This window comes from Nansenia antarctica, assembly GCF_963989245.1.
Source record: "Nansenia antarctica genome assembly, chromosome: 11".
Taxonomy (NCBI): Eukaryota; Metazoa; Chordata; class Actinopteri; order Argentiniformes; family Microstomatidae; genus Nansenia; species Nansenia antarctica.
Genome location: NC_137681.1, coordinates 19,432,416 through 19,449,582, shown reverse-complemented (window position 1 = coordinate 19,449,582; position 17,167 = coordinate 19,432,416). Strand labels below are relative to the sequence as shown.

Here is a 17,167-nt window from a genome sequence, read left to right as displayed (position 1 = left end):
TGACCTCACAACCCCCGTAAGCAGAGCTATGTTCCCCCCCGCAGTTACAACACTTTAGTTTGGCATCCTCTTCGCATCTCCCATACTCATGGTCACCAGCACACCTTCCACATCTCTGCTTGCCTTTGCACACAGCCGCCACATGCCCAAACTTTTGGCACTTGAAGCACCTCAGTGGCGGGGGAATATATAGCCTAACCTCGTAGCACATATATCCAATGAATACTTTAGAAGGTAACCTTTCCTCGTCAAATATCAGAAGAACTGACAAACTATCACACTTCTCTCCATTGCGAGTGGTTCTCAGGCGCTTTACCTCACTGATTTTAGCTCCCTTCAAGTTATCCTTAATATGTTCTATGGACACATTTGAAGGAATGGCCGATATCACACCTCGAACCATCTTTTTATCACTGGTCAATGTTGCTAGCACTTTCTTACCCTCAAGCATAGTAAGCTTTGTAGCCTTGCCTCGCTGCAAACCATCTCTGCAAAACACCAGAAGTGATCCATTCCGTAGAACTCTTGCACTACTCACATCACCTATCGCTCTCTTTATAGATGTGGTTAGACGAATCGGATTCCATTCACCAAACGAAGCACCTTCATCAAGCAGTTTCAAAATTACTTTACTCTCTTCCTTTCGATCAATTATCTCTTCAACAATTACATCATCATCGGATTCAGTACGTGAACTGTATTCATCATGCTGTTTCTTCTTTTGACATTTAGCTTTCCTACTCATCGGACTCTCAAATTCCCTGCCATCTACAACCATTCCTGCCTCCTCCTCACTTCCTGATTTGTTCCTACCACCTGTCATCTCACGTCCATTCACAGTCCGGTCCCACCCTCTTCCTCTGCCATGAGCCGCCATCCGCACCAGCTGGCAGAGAAGTGAAGGCTGGAACGGGTCTTTATGCAGGGCTAACGATGAGGGAATAGTGAACAGCCGGACAAAACGCACACCTGAAGCCACTCCTGCCAATTAGAGGGAGAGAGAGAGAGATGGAAAGAGAGAGAGAGAGGCACTGCCCACTGCCTAGAGGTAGAGGGCGTGACAGTACCCCCCCCTCTACGAGCGCCACCTGGCGCAACTCTAGGGCGGTCTGGGTGCTCCCTGTGGAAGGAGGTGATGAGTCAAGTCAAGTAAGTCAAGTTACCCGTCACTCTAGGGTACACCTGGGCTCTTCCTCCTCAGACTTCTGCACCCATGTCACCCTACTGTTACCCCCCCCAACACCCTACATCCTCTATCATCCCTCTCCCCTCTCCTCCTCAGACCCCCTAACACCCTACAGTTACCACAACTTGGAATACTTTTTTTTTTTTTTTTTAAAGAACAGTTTCTTCCTTTCTCAAGCACTGTGATGGCCGATGGCACTTGGTTTTACTCACGATAACTGATGTGTAGTTGATTGACGATAAATGTACTTATTGTAAGTCACTTTGGATATAGACATCTGATAAATAACTTAAATGTAGAAATGTAAATGAGATGCTGTGTTAGTGGCAGCTGAGGTGTGTTAGTGGCAGCTGAGGTGTGTTAGTGGCAGCTGAGGTGAAATATGAAACCCATGAGATGATCAGGCCAATCCGTGGGTAAATGTGTGTGTGGTTTGTGTGTGGACCAGTATGTATAGGACCAGTATGTATAGGACCAGTATAATATCAACCACAACCACACAGCTCAACCACACAGCTCTACTATGGAGGCTTATGAAGGGGAGGTGACAGGAGGCAGTGTTTCAGGGTTGAGTTTCAGCCCGGTGCTCTCTGCTCTATAATTATATGTTTGTTCCCACTGAGGGCTGGAGAAGGGTGGGGAGGGGGAGACTAGTAGTTCACTATGAATTACTGTATGGGGGTAGAAGTCTTTAAGGTGGAAGTTTTAAGGTGATAATTTGCATTTCTTCTCAAAACAAACAAAATAACACTTAAAGGGGCAATCTGGCATTCAAACAACAACAAAGCGGTCACTCCTTAATGTTTTTGGTAAACAGTTGAGAAATGTCACCACACTCAAATACACATACACATGATGTCCATGACATCAATATGATAGTTTTAACCATGTTTTAACCATGTTTTGAAGCTACACAGTTTTACAATAACATTGTTTACAAAAGCGGAGTAAAACAAGCTTGTTGGGTTCCGACAGTTGAGTTTATAAGTACATCAATCAAGAATCAGTGGCTAGATATCATTAACTTAAAAATGTCATTAGGAATGAGCCAATCGCAGATTGTACCTGCTGTGTCCCAAAACACACCATGTCAGATTTCATATACATTCTGTTTTTGTTACAAATAGTAACTTCATCAGTTCAGTACATCACTGTCAAAGTTTTACTTTGTAGGACAACAACGCCCTCTAGAGGTGTGTCAGGTATTTGTTTCTAAAGCGCTTGTTTTAAAACTTTAAAACAGAGTACTGCACCACAACCCAAGGAGACCTTGGTCTCAGTGGCGACCCCTGTATACATAAAGGTTTAATAATAATACAAAAGTAGCACACAGCAGAGTGGCTAATCCAAACCCCTAATCCCTAATCCTAACTCCCAACCCCTAACCCTAATCCTAACCCCCAACCCCTAACCCTAAACTAAAGCAAGCATGTGAAACTATCAGCAAACATTTTCCAAATAATGTAATAATAATGGCTTTGTTACATTGATCAACTCTCAAACATATTTACTGAACATCATTATGACTGACAGCAGGATCAGCCAATCGCAGCTGGGAATCCCAGAGGCTCTGCTGTCTAAGCCACAGCTACAGTCTCCTCCTCCTTTTGGGTGTGGATTGACCGGGGGCTGTGTGGTGGCGGGCGCTGGACACACCAGCCAATCGACGCCGATGGATTTCGGAGTGACATTACCTTGGTCCAACCCTCCTCTCTTCAACACCCAATAGAGGTTGTCCTTGAAGAAGTAGGTGTCGCCTGGGGACACAGAGACAGCCAATCAGTCTGTCTGAAATGCTTAAAATAAAACTTGACTAACTTCATGTGTGATGTGACACCACAAACCCAGAATGTAAATATTATGTTTGTGTTGTGCTAATAACTGTAGATCCACACAGGTATACAAACTGAGCTCCGTTTACTGTCAACTCCCATTCGTTCTGACAACACACACACACCGTCGTAAAGCTCTAACGGACGTACAGAACGTGACGTCGTAAAGGGCAACAAAGTGCTGCAATGACAATGACACTGTCGTACATAACATTTCCCCCCCCTTTCCAAAACTCAAACAACTAAAGTAACAGTCAAACAGGAGTAGGGCCTGAAGGCCTATGTGTGAAATTTAGTGACATAGTCCTGGAGGTGTGCAGGGCGAGCCCGTTCCCGCTGTGGCCTATCGACCTCCCCCCTGGGCTGTGACCCTGCGAGGAAGCCAGGGTTAGGTGGAGGAGGGGGAACAGCAGGTAGAGGCTGAGTGGGTGGAGGCCACATAGGCAGTGGCTGCGGCGGAGCCTGGGGCGGCCTAGCTGCCCTTAGCAGTACAGGACTCGAGGCCTTTGAGACAGTTCTATCTGTCTCTGCTGCACCGGCTGCTGGCAGCAGTGTGGCCATGGCAGGCCCAGGGGGACCAGGCACCCTCCGCAGTCGGCTGGCGTGCCAGCGGGATCCGTCGCTCAGCAGGAACGTGGCTGGCCCCAGCTGACGTGTCACCTGAAGGGGCTGAGACCAGAAAGATGCCATCTTGTTATGTCGCTGGGGCCTACGGGCCCGAACCCAGTCGGACACCTTGATGGTGGTGGTCTTTACTCCACGTTTCTTGTCGAAGCGTCGCTTCATCTCCCCCTGATGTGTGGCCACTGCTGCTTGAGCAGCATCTCGGGTGCTGCCTGCTGCAGGTGTCACTGCATCCCGGGACCTGAGTCTGTTCAGTGGCAAGTCCATCTCACGGCCAAGCATGAGGGATGCTGGAGAGGTCTGCGTTGTTGCATGCTGACTAGCTCTGTAGTGCAACAGTGTTTGGTTGAGTGCGGCCTGGAATGTGCACCCCTGGAACAGATGTGCTCTGATCCCATTTTTAAGGCTTTGGTTGAAACGTTCCACCCCCCCGTTGGCCTGAGGGTGGAAGTATGCCGTGCGGATGTGCTTGATCCCCTTGGTGCGGAGGAAATCCGAGAACTCTGCTGAGATGAACTGGGGCCCATTATCTGTGGTGATGGTGAGTGGCAGACCCCATCTAGCAAACAGGCCATCCAGGATGTCAATAATGGTCCGTGTTGTGACCGTTCCTGCTGGGACCACTTCAGGCCATTTGGAGTGGAGGTCGTATGCCACCACCAGAAAGCGTTGGTGGTGCGGGACCCCTCGGCCATGGATCTCTCCACAGATATCAAGCTGGAGATGCTCCCATGGGCGGGGCGGCCAAGGGGTAGGCTGCAGGGGTGTTGAGGCTGGCAACCCACTTTTCCCGCTGAGCAGACATGGTGCACAGTCCTTGACCATTGTTTCGATGTCACGGTCGATGCCTGGCCACCACACCAGGTCGCGGCATCGTTGCTTGACCCTCACTATGCCCAAATGACCTTCGTGCGCCATGGACATGGCACGCGCACGCAGGCCACTTGGGATCACAGTGCAGAGGCCCCTGGAGACACAGACGTCCCCCCAGCATGAGAGTTCGTGCCGTACTCTGGCGAACGGGGCCAGATCCTCCGGCACCCGTGATGGCCATCCGGTGCGTATGTAGGTGCGCAGGGTGGATAGCAAAGGGTCCTGTTCCGATTCCCGCTGCAGCTCCTCTAGTGACACTGCTGTCTGCAGGGGCCCATGCAACATCTGGATGAGCTCTGGCTCTGTGTCGTCATCCGGAGAGACAGTTGGGGTGGGGGCCTCGATAGACCGAGAGAGGAGGTCGGCCACTACGTTGTCCCTCCCCGGGGTGAACCTGAGCTGGTAGTCATACTGCCTGAGCCGCTCCCCCCACCTGTGCAAACGGAGAGGCCTGTGCCCACTGCCTGAGGCTGACAGCAGTGTGGTCAGGGCCTGGTGATCTGTACGGAGGGTGAACCGCCGGCCGTATAGATAGAGGTGCCACCTCTCACATGCCCAGACACAGGCTAGAGCTTCGCGTTCGCCGACTGAATACCTCTGTTCGGTGGGGCTAAGAGCCCTGGAGGCAAAGGCAACTGGCCGCTCGACGCCGTCCTGAACCTGTGAGAGCACGGCACCCACCGCCCCGGCTGAGGCGTCACAGGTGACGAGGGTAGGGCTGGACGGGTCAAAGTGGGCCAGGATGGGGGTTGTGGTGAGCTGGATCTTCAGCGAGTGGAACGCCCTTGAGCATGCTGCAGTCCACTTCCATGGCTCCTCTTTCTTGAGCAGTTGGCGAAGGGGAGCTGTGGTCTGAGAGTAGTGGGGCAGGAACCGTAGGTAATAAGCTGTCATGCCCAGGAATGAGGCTACTTGGGAAGCAGAGGTGGGCTCCGGAATCCGGTGTATGGCGTCGACATTGGACAGGAGAGGTGTGATGCCCTTTGCTGTGAGGCGAAACCCCACAAAGTCGATGGCGGTAGCGGCGAAGGAGCATTTCTCTGTGTTCAGGGTCAGATTATTGTCCAGGAGGGCTGCAAACACCCTGTGAAGCCGCTCGTTGTGTGTTGGCACATCTGGGGCATGGACCACGATGTCATCCAAGAACACCGCGACCCCAGGGATACCAGCAAGGATGGTGGTCATGACCTTCTGGAAGCAGCTGGGGGCGGAGCTAAGCCCGAAAGGCATTCGAGTGTACCGGAAGACCCCAGCGTGCGATACAAAGGTTGTCAAGTCTCTGCTGGCTGGGTGGAGGGGTACCTGGAGATAGCCCTGGCGCAGGTCTAGCTTTGTGAAAACCGTGGAGCCGTAGAAGTGGGTGGTCAGCTCCTCTGAGGTAGGCAAGGGATATTTATCTGGAATCACCGCCTTGTTGACAGACCGCAGGTCCACACAGACTCTCAACCCCCCTGACTTTTTCTTAGCGATGACCAGGTTTGAAATCCAGGGGGCGGCGTTGACCGGCTCGATGATGCCTGCCTGCAGCAGCATGTTGAGTTCCTTTGTGACATCATCCCTCAGAGCGAGAGGGATCCGGCGCAGGGGCTGCATGACTGGTGACACCTCTGTGTTCACCAGGGGTCTGTGTGTGAAGGCTGTGAGGCAACCCAGTCCATCGAACAGCGCTGGCCATTTCTGCTCCCAGGTGGAGGTGACATGTTGAATGGCTGACCCACTGTCGTCATGCAGTGTGAATCCCAGGCCCGTGAACAGGTCGAGGCCCAGCAGATTGGCACCCCGCTTAGCGATGTGGAATGGGAATGCAGACATGTGCTTAGATCCATAGTGCACTGGTACCTGAAGGATGCCCACAATCTCTATCTTAGAGCTATCATATCCGCACAGAGGAGTGGAGGGCTGCTGCAATGGCAGGTGGGCAAAGAATTTGTTGTAGGTGCTGAGATTGAGAAGAGACGCAGCCGCGCCTGTATCCAGTAACAAGGGAAGGCTGACCTCACCCAGCTGCACTGTGCATGTTTTAAAGCTCACATGGTTTGTAGACACAGTTCTAATTTCAGTATGGTCGCTGCGAGTTGAGCGGGGTCTGGACTGTGGAGGATGAGCCGCAGGAGCAGACCTGCACACTTTAGTAAAATGGTTGGGCTTCAAACAGTTCCTGCATGTCTGCCCTCGAGCTGGGCAGTTAGGAGCCCGTGCATTGTGTGAGCTAGCCCCACAGTTATTACAGCTATCAGAGCTACGTGTGTTCCCCTGTCTGCGAGCTTGCTGCACTGGGAACCATGCATCTGTGTCCTCTTGACTGTCCTGGTAGACAGGCTAAAGCTGTTGCGTGAGTGAGGCCGTGGGGGCGGAGTCGGAGCGTGAGCTGGCAGTCAGCATGCTAGTACACTGTAACGCTGATTCTACCTGCATGGCTTTAGCTAGAGCATCATCTAGTGTTAGCTCATCTGGCTCCAAAAGTAATCTCTCCCTGATTTTCTCACACAATGTCCCTTCAATAAGTTGATCCCGTACGATTTGATCGTGAGTCACCCCGTAGTTGCATTTTCGCGCCAGATCCCTGAGATCGGTCACGTAGCTCAGAACAGACTCACCGGGGCGTTGAAGCCGTTTTCGTAGCTTGTACCGCCGGAGAAGCACCCGTTGTTTGCCGGCAAAGTGATTAGTGAGGAGAGCGACAGCTTCCTCGTAGGTCTCAGCGCAGCCGAGGGCTCGGAATATCCTCTGACCCTCCGTACCGAGACAGTGACGGAGCAGCGCCATTTTCCGCTTGTCGGAAATGTCTGTGAAGTCCATGGCGTCGAGGTAGACAGTAAAGTCATCCAGCCATCCTACCCACGGAATCGGAGGCTCGCCGGGCAGAGACAAGAAAGGTGCCGGTGGTGGCAAAGTAAATTCAGCCATCTTCGTCGCCAATATTATGTTTGTGTTGTGCTAATAACTGTAGATCCACACAGGTATACAAACTGAGCTCCGTTTACTGTCAACTCCCATTCGTTCTGACAACACACACACACCGTCGTAAAGCTCTAACGGACGTACAGAACGTGACGTCGTAAAGGGCAACAAAGTGCTGCAATGACAATGACACTGTCGTACATAACAGTAAACATGGGCATATTGTTTAGTCAGCCTGTCACCATGGGATTCAGAAGAAGAAACTGTTAAAGGCGGCAGTGGACCACCTGTTAGTCTTGACCTGATAATGTTTTTATCAAGTTTTCAAGGCTCTTTTACTCATATTCTTTGTTACTTTTACTTTCTTTTGCACTGTATTGTTTTAATGTGTTATTTTGCACTGTATTGTACAGCACTTTGAGCTGCATTCTTATGTAGGAAAGGTGCTATATAAATAAATTATATTATTATTATTATTATTATTATTATTATTAACATTAACGATGTCACTTGTACCCTCGCTCCAGGTGATGATGTCATCAGGGTCAGGGGGCACGCCCTTCCAGAGGGAGGTGTCTTTGGGGTACTCCTGGTCGGGCCTCCTTTCCCCCCGCTGGGTCTCGTCGAACCTCCAGAACTCTCCGGCACTGAAGAGGTAGGTCTTGCCGTTGTGGGCCCAGATGAAGGCGCTGTCGACCCGCTCGACCGGCTGGCCCGCCCTGGTCCTCATCCCCCACTCTGCCACGGGCCGGGGGGAGTCTTGAAGAGCCCGGTTGTCGTTGAAGACCCAGTACTGAGCACCTGGGGCGGGGGGGGGGGGGGGGGGGAGGAGAGGAAAGGATGGGGAAGGGGAAGGGGAAGGGGGAAAGAGAACAGGGGAGAGGAGAGAGCTTTAATAATAATAATAATAATTGTTATTATTATTGTTTTATTGCCATGCAATCAACTTGTCAGTCAATTGTTGGAATTTGGTATTTTATGCTCTAGGCAAGGGGTCAGCCATAGACGGCGACCCTGGAACAATTAGCTTCTGTATAGGGCTTTATAGGGCTGTAGGTCTGTATTGGGCTTTATTGGGGAAACAGTCGTGGTCTTTTCTCACCAATGAAGAACACAATGCGGCTGTCACTCTTCCTCTCGTAGACGGCATCGACCTTGTTGGTCCCCTGGGGCAGACCCATCCAGAAATTAGAGATCAGCGCCGGTCTGTGGGAAACCAGCGAACCGGGCCTCTGCACCCGCCAGAAGTGAGGACCTGGGTCAGACACAGGGAGACAGGGTCAAGGGTCAGGGTCAGACACAGGGAGACAGGGTCAGGGGTCAGGGTCAGACACAGGGAGACAGGGTCAGGGTTCACACAGACAGACAGGCAGACAGGCAGGCAGACAGGCAGACAAACCCCTGAAGAAGAACACCTCTCCTCTGATGTTGGCCACAGCATCAAACCCCCCCTCACAACGCTCCCGCAGAGAGGGGTCAGAGCTGGGGGGGGGCAGACAGAGGGTGACAGGATTACAATTAATTGATGGCAGTGGTATTTACACATAGCAGGCTAACAACAGTCAGAGTCTGTCTCAAAATTATTATTATTAATATTATTATTATTGTTATTATTGTAATTATTGTTATTATTATTATTATTATTATTTGTCTTGATTGTCTCTCTCCTCACTGTAGTGTGGGTCTGGGTGGTGGTAGGCTGGGCAGGTCCGGCCGGTTGGGAGACCCTCCCCCACCACCAGAGGGGGCTGTAGGACTGCTCTTCTTCCCTGTGGAGGGCACAAACAACCATGAGGAAGTCGCAACGTTTCACCTGTTTCCTCATCAGATATATCTGGAAGTCAAACTAGTGTAACAACCACAATGAAAAAGCAACTGGATTGGAGGAGACACAGATGATGACACTGGAACCAGATGGAACCAGACATAGTGTGAGTGTTGAGGTCAATTTACTCATCACAGTAATATAAAGATTCAGGAAGTGAAACGGACCCATTACATTCCATAAGGACATTAAACTACTAATTTGGTGATGACACACATTAAGGCGATGTTTGAATAAACCCAAACACTGGGTCAGGGCTACCAGACCACCTCCACCACACTGGCTCTGTTTGTCCCTGCCGTGACGCCGTACCGTAGAGTGCCTGGATGGCCAGCTTGTCGTCCAGAGGGAGGCGATATGATTGGACGTTGCCCACGGAACCCTGGTAGTAGGGCCTCATGATTGAGGGATCAGAGGAGGAGTGAGACAGGCCGAGGGCGTGGCCAAACTCATGGACTGCCACCGTGAACAGGTCTGTGCTGCGGGGGTCGCCTAGGAGACCAGCAGGGGGAGGGACTTCACTCACACACACTCGACCAATCAGACGGTTAGTTGAAAGAGTCGTCCTTATAATATGATTCATACAGTCAACTACATTCAATATTTAACATTGAAGTCATTTAGCAAACACTTTTATCCGAAGTCACTAAAGTATCCAATTATCCATCCATCCCTCCCTCTACCCTCCATCCTTCCACCCACCCACCCATCCTCCTTACCTTCGAAGCTCCACGACTCGTCAAGTCCATTGACCTATCCATCCAACCATCCATCCCTCCATCCATCCATCCCTCCCTCCCTTCCTCCTTACCTTCGAAGCTCCACGACTCGTCGTCATCGAAGTGTGTATCCCCAGCGAGGGTGTCTCTCCCGGGGAAGAAGGCGTGTGCCAGCGTCCCCCCCTGACCGTCGAACGGGTAGCCGTCGTCATGGAGAGAGCGTGTGAACGACACCCTGATGTCGCCCCCTACCCCCTCCCCCTCCCGGTGGTCTGCGGTCAGCTGGGTGAATGTGAGGGGCGCCACGTCGCTCCAGGCCTGCAGGGCGGCGCCCAGGAGCCTCTCCACCAGGTCAGGGGGCAGCGAGGGGGACAGGGAGGGTGAGGGGTAGCTGTGGACGCTGGAGGACACAGGACCAACATCAGGTCAGGAGTTAGGCAGGGGTCAGGGAGGGGGAGGGGTAGCTGTGGACGCTGTGTGAGTGAGAGTGTTTCTATCTTGCTATGTGTGTTCGAGTGAGTGTTTGTGTTTGTTTTTGTTTGTGTGTGTGTGTGTGTGTGTGTGTGTGTGTGTGTGTTGGTGTTCACCTCCATGTCAGGTGTGTCCTGTCCCACTGCAGGCCTGACAGGGCGTATCTCTTCCTCCTCCTCTTCCTCATGTCCTCCGTCCCGTCCATGTCAGGAAGAGAACACCTGGGCGTCGACATCAGCTTCAGAGTCTTCCTGTCTGAACACACAGACAGACAGACAGACAGACAGACAGACAGAGAGGCAAGCAGGCGGATAGACAGACAGACAGACAGGCAGGCAGACAGACAGAGGCAGACAGACAGACAGACAGACAGACAGGCAGGCAGACACAGACAGACAGACAGACAGACAGACAGGCAAGCAGGCGGATAGATAGACAGACAGACAGGCAGACAGACAGACAGGCAGGCAGACAGAGGCAGACAGACAGGCAGGCAGACAGACAGGCAAGCAGGCGGATAGACAGACAGGCAGACAGACAGGCAGGCAAGCAGGCAGGCAGGCAGACAGACAGACAGGCAAGCAGGCGGATAGACAGACAGACAGGCAGACAGACAGACAGAGGCAGACAGACAGGCAGGCAGACAGACAGACAGAGACAGACAGGCAGGCAGGCAGGCAGACAGACAGAAAGGCAGACAGACAGACAGCTTAAATTAACTCTCTGACATAGTTGGAAGTTACTTTGAGGTGATTTGTCCACAAATATTGTTGCCATGGGGTGGAGGGGCTACAGGTTAGGGGCTAGGGGCTAGGAGCTATGGACTAGGGGTTAGGGGGTAGGGGGTCGGGACTAGGGTATAGGATCTAGGGGCTAGGGACTAGGGGGTAGGGGCTAGGGACTAGGGGTAGTGGGTAGGGGCTAGGCACTAGGGACTATGGGGTAGGAGGTAGAGACTAGGGGCTAAAGGCTAGGGTCTAGGAGCTAGGGGGTAGAGGGTAAGGGGTAGGGACTAGGGTCTAGGGCAGCGGTCGGGAACCTATGGCTCGCGAGCCATATATGGCTCTTCCGGGGACGGCATATGGCTCCCAGACAATTGGGCTGAAAAGTAAAAAAAAAAAAAAAAAAAAAGGAGTTGAAAAAAAAAGTTGAAAAAAAAAATTCAGTTTGGAACTGATTTTAAAATACTTGTGATATTGCGTAATAATACTGTGTCGTTTTAAAGTAAACAGAAATTAGTTTTGAAGTTAAATTTCACGGGACTCTTCACGGGACCCATGACCCGTGACCCGTGGGTCGGGTCGGGAACCAATGTCTCGCGAGAGTGTCAGAGGTCGTTGTAAAGGTGAATAAATAAAAAACAATTTGATCAGATAGTGAACTAGCTTATACGCTTCAACCCTTGTAACTAGAAAGATGGCAAAAATAAAAAAGACGATGATTACCGTGCATTCCAGGCTGCGTGGACAGAGGAATTTGCATTTGTGGAGATCGCAGGATCTGCGGTATGTCTAATATGCAATGATACAATTGCATCGATGAAACGGTCAAATATAAAGCGGCACTTCGATACGCATCATGCTTCATTTGCATCGAAATATCCAGCGGGGGACAGCAGGAAAAAGGCATGCGAGGAGCTACAGCGGAGAGTGCAGACGAGTCAACAGTAGGGATGCTCCGATCTGGATTTTTGGGGCCGATACCGATCACCGATTTTTTTCCTCAAGATCAACCGATACCGATACCGATTTTTTTTTTAAATACATAACTGTAGGCCTACTGACTGGATAGCCTACATATTTTTTGCTTTTTAGACAAAAGTTTTGATCCATTAGGCACCAAGCAAACGCAGACCCATTTTTATGGCATAGTAAAGGTCTGGCCTATCACCCAGTTAGGGCCTGAAGCCCAAGTCAGTCGATATGGCTGTATAAAAGACATCATAAACGTGGCCTTCATGGTTTACATACTGTTACGTCCTCCTATGTTTTCTGTTCAGTTATCTGTCTTCCCCAGGAAAAAAAAAAAAAAAAAAAAAAAAAAAAGCGGTTTTTGCGATCGGCCATTTTTGCCGATCGCCGATCGAGTCATTTGGAGTGAAATCGGCCGATTTAAATCGGTGGCCGATAAATCGGAGCATCCCTAGTCAACAGCAACTGCGTGGGTGGACCAAGCAAGGTGACGGGAATTCCGTTAGCTTTGCGGGTGCTTTGGCAATAGTCAGGAATGGAAAGCCATTCACAGATGGCGAGTATGCCAAAACATTCATGCTTGATGTGGCCAATGAACTGTTTGATGACTTCCCAAATAAAGACAAGATAATCAAACGAATAAAAGACATGCCTCTGTCAGCAAGAACTGTTCACGATCGTAGCATCATGATGGCAAATCAAGTTGAGGAAACACAAATTAAGGACATAAACGCCGGGACATACTTTTCTCTCGCGTTAGATGAGTCAACAGATGTTAGCCATCTATCTCAGTTCAGTATATTTGCCAGGTATGCTGCAGGTGACACACTGCGTGAGGAAAGCTTGGCTGTTTTGCCAATGAAAGGGACAACCAGAGGAGAGGATTTATTCACTTCTTTCATGGAGTTTGCTAAAGAAAAAAAACTGCCGATGGATAAACTTATTTCTGTCTGTACTGATGGTGCACCCTGTATGTTGGGGAAGAACAAAGGATTTGTAGCGCTTCTCCGTGAACATGAAAAGAGAGCCATCCTATGTTTTCATTGCATCCTGCACCAGGAGGCGCTTTGCGCTCAGACGTGTGGCCAGGAGCTAGGTGAGGTGATGTCGCTGGTCATTCGAGTGGTCAACTTCATTGTTGCCCGAGCTTTAAATGATCGCCAGTTTAAAGCTCTGTTAGAAGAAGTTGGGAATCATTATCCCAGTCTGCTTTTACACAGCAACGTGCGTTGGTTGTCAAGGGGAAAGGTGCTCAGCCGTTTTGCAGCTTGCCTGAGTGAAATCCGGACTTTTCTTCAAATGAAAGGCATCAAGCATCCTGAGCTAGACAACACTGACTGGCTCCTGCAGTTTCACTATCTCGTGGACATAACAGGCCATCTGAACCAGCTCAATGTGAAAATGCAAGGTATTGGAAATACAATCTCATCCCTTCAACAAGCAGTGTTTGCATTTGAAAGCAAGCTGGAAGTCTTTCTCAGGGACATTGAAACAGGTCGTCTTCTGCACTTTGTAACACTGCAACAATTTAGAGATGCATGCTAAGCAAGTGACTCCACTCAACATCTGGATCTCCAGCAGCTAGCTGGCTTTACGTCCAATCTCCTGCAGTCATTCAAAGCACGTTTTGGAGAATTTCGTGCACGCACTGGTCTTTTCAAGTTCATCACTCATCCACATGAGTGTGCAGTGGACAAAATCGACCTGACATGCATGCCTGGGGTCTCTATGGGAGACTTTGAGCTGGAAGTTGCTGACCTGAAGGCATCAGACATGTGGATGAGTAAGTTCAAGACACTTAATGGAGAGTTGGAAAGTCTTGCGCGACAGCGAGTCCCTACACAAGTGGACAGAAATGAAAAAACTTCAACCTGAAGACCAGCTGATTCTGAAAACTTGGAACGAGCTTCCTGTGACATACCACACAATGCAGCGTGTTAGTATTGCCGTATTGACCATGTTTGGCTCTACATAATGTGAGCAGTCATTCTCGCATATGAGGAACATTAAGACCAACCTACGCTCACGTTTAACTGATGGAAGCCTCAACGCCTGCATGAAGCTCAACCTCACCACGTATGAACCAGACTACAAGGACATCAGCAAAACCATGCAGCACCAGAAATCGCATTAAAAGTAAGACATATTTAATTTATTATATGTTAAAAATACTATATGGCTCTCAATGAAATACATTTAGAAATATTTGGCTTTTATGGCTCTCCCAGTCAAAAAGGTTCCCGACCCCTGGTCTAGGGGGTAGGGTTAGGGGCTAATTTGTGATTGTTACCCAGTTTTCCTGTTTCCTGCAGCCCTCCGAACCTCTGCATAATGCGGATGGCCTTCTCGATGCCCTCCTTGGTCTGCAGGCGGCGGGTGCGGGGGTCGGGGGGGGGGAGGTACCCGTACCGGCTCAGCCAATCCTGAGACAGACGAAGGGAAGCAGATGAATCACTGACCAACCGAATTCAGAGATTCTGATTTCAGCTGATTGTAAGTTTGAAAAATCTGACACCTCTGTCTCCCAATGGCGAAATTCAGTTAGAAGTTCCAAAAAACAAGATCCTATTTCTTGACCAACACAGCATTCGTAAAAAAAAATATTTATTTCAAGAGGTCTCATTCCCTGATCGCTACTGATTAAACAAAGTAATTCCAACCTTTAGAAAGCTTGAATATTACATACTGGACCATTAATTTCCAATTTAAGCAGGAGAATTCCTGTAGGGAATCTCAAGACATAATATAGAATTATCAGCCTACATTGTATACCTAGGAATATGTCACTATACAGAGAGAGATGGAGAGAGAGAGAAATAGAGAGAGAGAATACACTAAAAAGATGGATACGCTTATTGATCATCTTTTTAATGTATTATTTGTTTGCTTGATTTGTCATTTCAATCATTTGACATATTAACCTTTACTGTTGGTGGTTTAGGGCTGGGTCTGTGTGCAGGTATTGTGTGCCCATTGTGTAACCCACACCAACCCCAACAGGAAGCGATACCTTGCTTCCCCTTACCTCATATCTCACATCCTGCTGTACCTCTGTTCTGAAAGCACATGCTACAACTGTCAGAACAAACTGCTGGTTCTAAAATGATCTATCAGGCAGATCTCAGTTACAGTATCACTTCTAGCTCCCTTAGTGTATCCAAGGGCGTGCCCCAGGGATCGGTCCTGGGACCACTCCTACTCATGATAAAAAATCTACAGTTTTGGTCAAAAGGGTTAGGGTCAGGTTTAATGCAAATTTCCACTTCTATCCAATGTAGTCATGATATGACTTGATCTGGCCACTATCAGGGTCTGTCCATGCTGCTCTCTTTCAAGCTGAAGAAATTATCAAAATGAGTTTTGTTAACACGTTTTCCAACAGCTTGTAAATCAGTGCCAATTATGTTTCCGATGTTACACAATAAGTGCTGGTCTGAAAAAGTGTTATTTTAACCTCGATTACAACCATTTATAGTTATTTCAGTGGCAAAGTCTTTTTCTGTAAAAAAAATATTTTTGTTGAAATAGGGTGATATTCTGGGCCAGATACTAACTAGTTGTGATATTACGTGGTCTGGCCATTATCGGGCTGGTCTGAATTCGTCCAGGCCCGTCGGTGCTTGCTTGGTCTGGGCTAATGTAATTCCAGGTCAAAGGTTTAGGGCAGATTCACAGGAAGTATGACCATATAAGGACAGTATCCTGAGACAGTATGGCTTTTTAAACAAAGGAATGTTACGTCATAAGACCCCCTCTTGCCAGGAGAATTTCTTACAGAACTATGCAGAGTCAAAAGGCAGATAATAGGCTACAGGCCCATACTATAGTTCATGCATGTGTGTGTTAAGTAAAATATACCACACCAATATTTTTGTCCAATGTCCATGACTGTATATTATGTCCATTGTTTTTGAATGGTAAAACTTTCAAACACATTTGGTGTTTCAAACAGTCTCTCAAACTCAATATCAAGAAAACTAAATGTGTGAAAACTCCAGTTGATATGCTTCATTTAATACACGTCCTGAATGTTTACAGATATGCTCCATAGGCCATAAGGTTGGACCTTAAGGTTCTATTTTTATTTTATTTTTTATTTGTTGTTGTTGCTATTTGTAAAAATAGTTTTGCTAAATATATTGGCATGTAGCGATTTTTTTTAGACAAGCCTATGAAATAATGTATATTTTATGTTTTAGACAGGCCTATGAAATAATGTATATTTTATGTTTTAGACAGGCCTATGAAATAATGTATCCTAGAGGTTTGCCCATCCCTTTTCGGTATGCAAGTTTGATCATTTTTTGCTCAGTCAACAAACGCTCATTTTAGGTTTACGAGCCTAATCACATAGCAAATATAAAAACTATTATTTGATACTGTTGCGAAAATAAGAAATGAATTCCGCGGTTTTAGGATCAAACGAAGTCAACGGACAGACACACAGTCCGATAACTCACCATTCCCCGGGAGTACTGGTCCGGTGACGGCTGCGGTGCGAGATGTCCCGGCGCCGGTAAGAGGAGCAGTCCGCTCAGGGCCGACCAGAGAAGTCCGTCCATGACTTAACTGTTGAGTAGAAGACAACTGTCACACACACACGGCCCGGTAGAAATATGCGTAAACACGTCTCAAGCGCTGCACTGATTGACACCTGACATGCTCTCTCACAGTGTGTTGTGATATAATAGTTTGATAATTAATTCAGGATCATTAACATTTATACTTCTGGTCATGCATTTTCCTCGTCAGTATTCAATCTTCCAATAATGATATTTAGTATGTCGTGGTACCTTCTCCTGTCTCCTCTCTTCTTCTCTGAGAGGCAGCAGACTCCGATCGATTAGAGAGTCAATCCTCCTCAAATTACACCCCACACAGCATCATACATAATAGAGAAACAGGACGTGAGAGAGAGAGAAAGGGAGGGGGTACCCCCCTCTCTTTATTCTCTCTCTCTCTCTCTCTCTCTCTCTCTCTCTCTCTCTCTCTCTCTCTCTCTCTCTCTCTCTCTAACGTATCATTCAGCGTTGACAGACTTCTCT

General features: G+C 48.8%; 1 protein-coding gene across 1 annotated transcript; it reads right to left on the bottom strand.

The window, feature by feature from the left end:
* Window positions 1-2,683: 2,683 nt before the first annotated feature.
* On the bottom strand, window positions 2,684-16,684 carry mmp25b (matrix metallopeptidase 25b; the record flags this gene model as incomplete). The annotated part of the gene is made up of 10 exons (XM_080542446.1): window positions 2,684-2,943; window positions 7,933-8,217; window positions 8,519-8,671; window positions 8,816-8,898; window positions 9,089-9,185; window positions 9,554-9,733; window positions 10,053-10,360; window positions 10,548-10,686; window positions 14,413-14,545; window positions 16,583-16,684. 10 exons carry the CDS (start codon window positions 16,682-16,684, stop codon window positions 2,684-2,686), a joined length of 1,740 nt encoding a protein of 579 aa, XP_080398572.1.
* Window positions 16,685-17,167: the final 483 nt, after the last annotated feature.